The sequence below is a fragment of the Meles meles genome, chromosome 6 (assembly GCF_922984935.1).
Source record: "Meles meles chromosome 6, mMelMel3.1 paternal haplotype, whole genome shotgun sequence".
Classification (NCBI taxonomy): Eukaryota; Metazoa; Chordata; class Mammalia; order Carnivora; family Mustelidae; genus Meles; species Meles meles.
The window spans coordinates 65841671-65847670 of record NC_060071.1 but is presented as its reverse complement, the minus strand read 5'-3'; the positions used below and the strand labels follow the sequence as shown (position 1 = coordinate 65847670).

The 6000-nt window shown below is 39.3% G+C and overlaps 1 protein-coding gene across 7 annotated transcripts in view; it reads right to left on the bottom strand.

Moving 5' to 3' along the window:
* Positions 1–1971: 1971 nt before the first annotated feature.
* GANC (glucosidase alpha, neutral C) overlaps positions 1972–6000 on the bottom strand; it is a 71226-nt gene continuing 67197 nt past the window's right edge. For all 7 annotated transcript variants that reach the window (XM_046007539.1, XM_046007538.1, XM_046007537.1 and 4 more), the window contains 2 exons: positions 3164–3267; positions 1972–2401 (listed from right to left, as the gene is read on the bottom strand). In XM_046007539.1, coding sequence (XP_045863495.1) covers positions 2292–2401; positions 3164–3267 — 214 coding nt within the window. In that variant the 3' untranslated portion in view covers positions 1972–2291. The remainder of the gene's footprint in view (positions 2402–3163; positions 3268–6000) is intronic.

Genomic DNA, 6000 nt, shown 5'->3' with positions numbered 1-6000 from the left:
TTGACATGGAAGAATAAATGCAATAAATATTAATCTAAAGATAGGTCTTAATTATTCAACTTTAAATGCTATTAAAAGCCATCACTTATTTTAGGTAAAAGTACCCCATTTTCAGGTTCTTACTGTAGGTTGCTAAGGGAAGTATGAAGCTGGGAAATACTGCTTCAGCTAATGTCGCCTTCCTCCTTTCTCCTGAATTGCAAAACTTACAGAAATAGCAAGAATCTGCAAATGTCTGTGTGAGCCTATATGCGGTGCAAAGCCCAAATCTCAAATGATATCAGAAAACATGTCCACAAGAAAATGCACAAGGTCTACTATGTCTAGAGGGAAGAATCCTGTCAAAAAAGTAAATCAGAAACAAATACATTCAGTTCTCATTTTTTAATCAACCAAATCCACCAGTTAACCACTTGTAGCCAATAGTTACTGAAAGCCAAGTGTCAGCTGCTCTGACAAACAGGAGACAAATATAACATGCTCTTTATTTTATTGAATTTTATTTATTATTTGACACAGAGAGAGAGAGAGCACGAGCAGGCAGGGCGGCAGGCAGAGGGAGAGAGACAAGCAGGCTCCTCACCAAGCAAGGAGCCCGATGTGGGACTCATTCCCAGGACCGTGGGATCATGACCTGAGCCAAAGGCAGATGCTTAACCGACTGAGCGTCCCAAGTGTCCCAAATATAACATGCTCTTAAGGAACATACAATCCAGGGGAAGAACAAGATAGACAAGACTGAAACATTAAGGGGCCATCCCTGAGAAGGTGAAGTAGAACACACATTTTAAGTGGAGCAACGGTTTAGAGATGGGCAAAACCACTGCTCACAGGTACAGGGGCACCGGACCATTAGGCTTAATGGAACAGTGGCATTTGAGACGGGCCTGAAGGGATGGTAAGATTTGCATAGTCTGGGGGGAAGGTGGTGGGTATCGTGGCCCAGAGAACACAAGGCACAGAGGTGGAAGTCAGCAAGTTGCTCAGTGAAGGACATGTGAAAATGTGCATTGATTGAGGCACGCTGAGGACACGAGGCCGCCCCCACAGATGCCGTGGCAGGCAGCAGGGGTCACCAGCAGCTCTAGAGCAGCAGGAACCATGAGGGACTGGTGTGTTGTAATGTTCTAGCCCATGCTAAACCATACTGGAGCCTAACAGAAAGGAAACCTCAATAATACCTAGCCTATCTTGATTTAAAAATCTTGATATTTTGTTCATTATTTTTTGCATTAATTTTGATTTTTAAAAATATTGCATTAAAATATCATTTGTTTGGATGACTGCATTTTTCCGTATCCCCTTACGTTTTTTGCTCAAGGCAGGGACCTTGCTTACCTCACCCTCACCCCAGTCCTGTGTTCTACTTCTGAAGTTCAGTAGTGGGAACATGGGTATTCATTTTATTTTCAATTATAAGCTACAGCTTACTCATGCTACACATATTCTGTGGCTAGTAAACAGTACTTAATAAAAACAATTGAGATAAATTAGGATTTTAAGAAGATGAATTATGAACTTTGAAGCCTAAAAAGCACAACAGGGAAAAGAATCCTTTGTGCTTCTGAGTCGATCTTTAGGGGAGAGTAACTCTCTGTTGCTCTGGTGTATGAAGTGCAAGCAGAAAAGGGTTGTTTTACTCACGTCTAAGTGGGTGAAAGATAACTGTGTGTGTTGGGGGGCGGGGGTACCAGAGGCTGCTGTCCACTTGGAGACAGGTCTTGAGTAACTCAGCTGCTGTAGCCCTCCTGACTGTCCAGCATGGCCCGAGGCAAGCTTCCACAAACGGGCCACACAAGGTGGGCTTGGCCCACATCCCACATACAAGAGACCCATCCAGGGGTACTTGGCTGGCTCAGCTGGTAGAGCACGCGACTCTTGATCTCAAGGTTGTGAGTTTGAGCCCCCACTGAAGATAGTTTCCTTAAAATGACAACAACCACCACCAAACAACAAACCATCCAGCTGTCCTCAAAGAGAAGCTACTCATTGGGCCATAGCATTTATTACAGCGCCATGGTTCAAGAAGCAGAGGAAGATTAATGAACTCTATAAATGTCTCGGGGCTATCTGCATCGAGGAGAAGTAGTGGTGTTTGACACAAATGGTGTAACTAGGCCTCTAAAAATGCAAAACCTGAAATCTATTCTCATTAGTAAACTGAGGATCAATGAAGGACACTTTTTAGCCAGAGAAGTCAATTAGCATGCAGCACAGATCTCAGAAAAGCCCAAGGGCAAGGCTGAAAAGGTGCAGGCTGCTTCCCACGCTTGCCCTGATGCACCACACCGTCATCGGACATGGACCTCCCAGTCAGAGCCAATGTTCAGTGAGAGCTTCTCCAGCTGCAGGGTGGACATCTGGGCACAATATGTAAAAGCCACAGGCTCATCTTTACCATCTAAATATCAAGACAGTAACAGGAAAAATTCGATGAATATCTAGGAGAGAAAAATCTTTCCTTTAAATCTAAAATATTTCTGACTCGGTCATAAAACCTGATACCCCACCTAGGAGAATCCAACTTAATAGCTCTTTTATTCATGGATGTCCATGAATTTTTTCTTTTATTTTTTAATTTTTTTTAAAGCTTCTTAGAAAAGAGACACTTTATAATGACAAAGGCAAAACCTTATTCTTTTCACTCCCTTGGAAAAATCGTAGCTTTGGAACAGAAAGCGTGGCGGAACAGTTTCCACATAAACTGTTGTCTCCCGTCTTTGGCTGAATATTTAAACATTAAACACTCCATCATTTTGAATGCAAGATTGGTTGAAAGGAAATTGTAAGGAACAAAGTGATTTACCTAAGAAATTCAGTAGGTAAGAAATGATATAGTCTTTTAAGAAACTCCATAAACATGGGTAGGATTCTCTGGGGCTTCAGCTATCTACAGTTAAAAATACATTTAGAGAAGCTACAATATTATTTCAAAGCCCAAATAATTTCCCTTAGAAAAATATCCACAGCTTACAGTTCGCAGAAGGCCCAGTTGATGAGGAGAAGCAGGATCGCCTTGCTCCCTCTAGATACTAGTATATTTGACCTCCATCAGAAAGTGCAGGGTCCACTTGACTAAGTGTGCTATATCAGTGTTAGGACTAATCATTTCTTTGCGGCAGATACTTCCATGTTTATAAAAACAAATGACCTGTTTCCTCACCAGATAAACGGGTAGTCACAGAAGATGGCTGTTTCTTGAGGCCTAGGACAAAGATCTGCTCCACCACACACTTGCTGGGATAATGACCTCTTTTGTCGGCACAACTGGAATAGATAAAAATGGTGTTAGGAAAATGAGAGAAATAAGAATTTGGACTGGTTATTAGGTCAATATCCTAGCCTTGGGAGTTCCCCTCCCATCTCTCCCTATGGAGGCCTGAACCATAAGGCTGTCATGTTTACTAGGATGAAGGGATGGAAACAAATTCCCTGTGCCAAGGACTGCCTAACCAGCAGACAAGCCAGTCTCCCCTTAACAAGCCATTTGGAGAGAAACCACCTAAGGACACTGAAGTCTCAAATGTGACTTGGACACTGTAATTAGATTTTAAGAAATCAGATACTTAATGAATTGCTGAATGGGTAGATAAATGGGACTAATCAGAACTTAAATTTAATTCTTTTTTATTTTTTAAAGAGTGAAGAACAGGAGGATGGAGACGATAAGGAAGGAAGGTTCATAGAGTGATTGAAAAATACTTCAGGGAAATTCCAGACCAAGATGGCAACATTTAAGAGGCCCCCGAATTTCCTTCCTCCCATGGATGCACTGAATGTAAAGCTACATGTGGAGCAATTCCCTTTTAGCGATACAGAAACTAGCTAAGTGACTCTTGTATATTGGGTGACTGAGGAAATAGCCACATCAAATCAGGTAGGAAAGGCTGAAACACACGGTAACCTCCACTCCCACCAGGACAGTGCCATACTGTGGGAGGGGAACTCCCAACTCCCAACTTTTCTCTGAGAAGAGTGAAAAGTTTGGACGACACTCCTATTGCCCCAGTTTTAAGGCCCCCATCTGAGGTATGGACCCCCAACCAATCAGTAATTACTTTAAGTGTATTTGAACTAAATTCTCCAATCAATAGAGACAGAGTTGCTGAATGGTTAAAAAGTCAAGACCCAACTATATGTTGCCTATAAGAGACCCACTTCAGCTTTAAGGACACATACAGACTGAAAGTGAAGGTACGGAAAATGATATTCCATGGAAATGGAGACCGGGAAAAAAAAAAAAAAAGGCAGGGATAGCTAATATTTATATCAGACAAAACAGACTTTATGCCAGAAACTGTAATCATAGACAACAAAGATTGTTATATAATGGGTCACTTCGCTAAGAGGTTATATAACACTTTTAAGTATTTATGCACCCAATATCAGAACACCTAAATATATAAAGCAGGTATTAGTAGATCTGAAGGTTTAAATAGATAGCAATACAGCAATAGCGGGGGACTTCAGTACCTCCACTTTCAACAATGGATAGATCATCAAGACAGAAAATCAGTAAGGAAAACATGAACTTAAACTGCATGTTAGACCAGATAAATTTAACAGATATATATAGAACATTCCATTCAACAGCAGGAAAATTCATATTGCTTTCAAGAACACATGGAACATTCTCCAGGATAGATCATATGTTAGACTAAAAACAAGTCTTAACAAATTCAAAAAGACTGAAATTATATCAAGCATCTTTTATGACCATAATGGTAGGAGCGTAGATACCAATTATAAGAAAACTGGAAAATTCACAAATATATGGAGACTAAATATCATGCCCCTAAATAACCAGTGGGCCAAACAAAAAATCCAAAGGAAAATAAGATATCTTAGACAAATTAAAATGGAAACACAATATATAAAAACTTACAGGATACAGCAAAAGCAATTCTAAGAGGGGAGTTTATAGCAATAAATGCCTACATTAAGAAAAAAAAAATCTTAAATAAATAATCTACCCTTATATCTCAAGGAGCTACAAAATGAAGGACAAACTAAGGCCAGAGTTACTAGGAGGAAGGAAATAACAAAGATCAGAGTGAAAATAAATGGAACAGAGGCTGAAAAGATCCATACGACCGATCAATGAAACTAAGAACTAGTTCAAAAAAAAAAAAAAAAAAAGACAAATATTTAGCTAGACTCACCAACAAAAAAAGAAAGAGGACTCAAAATTAGAAACAATATCATTGTATGTTTACTATACTGGAATTTAAATTAAAAAATCAGAAATGAAAGAGATGTTACATTTGATACCTCAGAAATCCTAAGGATCATAGGAAACTACCATGAACAATTACACACCAATAAATTGGATAAACCAGAAGAAGTGGATAAATTCCTAGAACATACAACTTGCCAATACTGGAATCATGAAGGAACAGAAAATCTGAACAGACCAATTACTAGTAAGGATACTGAATCCGTAAACAAAAAACTGCCAACAAAGGAAAGTCCAGGACCAGATGGCTTCACTGTTGAATTCTATCAAACATTTTAAAGAATATCAATCCTTTTCAAATCCTTCCAAAAAATGAAACACTTCCAAATTCATTTTATGAGGGTAGCATTACCTTGATACTAAAGCTAACAAGGACAGTACAAGAAAAGAAAATTATAGGCCAATATTCTTGATGAACACTGATGTAGAATTCCTTAACAGAGGACCACATACAATGATCAAGTATTATTTATTTCTGGGATACAGAGATGCTTCAACATAGGCAAATCAATAAATGTAATATATTACATTAACAAAAAGGATAAAAATAATATGATTATTTCCGTAGGTATAGGAAAAGCACTTGACAAAATTCAACATCCTTTCATGATAAAAATTCTCAAAAAATTGGGTACAGAAAGAATGTACCTCAGGGGTACATCGGCTCAGTGGGTTAAGTGTCCAACTCTTGATTTCGTCTCAGGGCATGATCTCAGGGTCATGAAATCCAGTCCAACATCCGGCTCCATGTTGAGTGTGGAGCC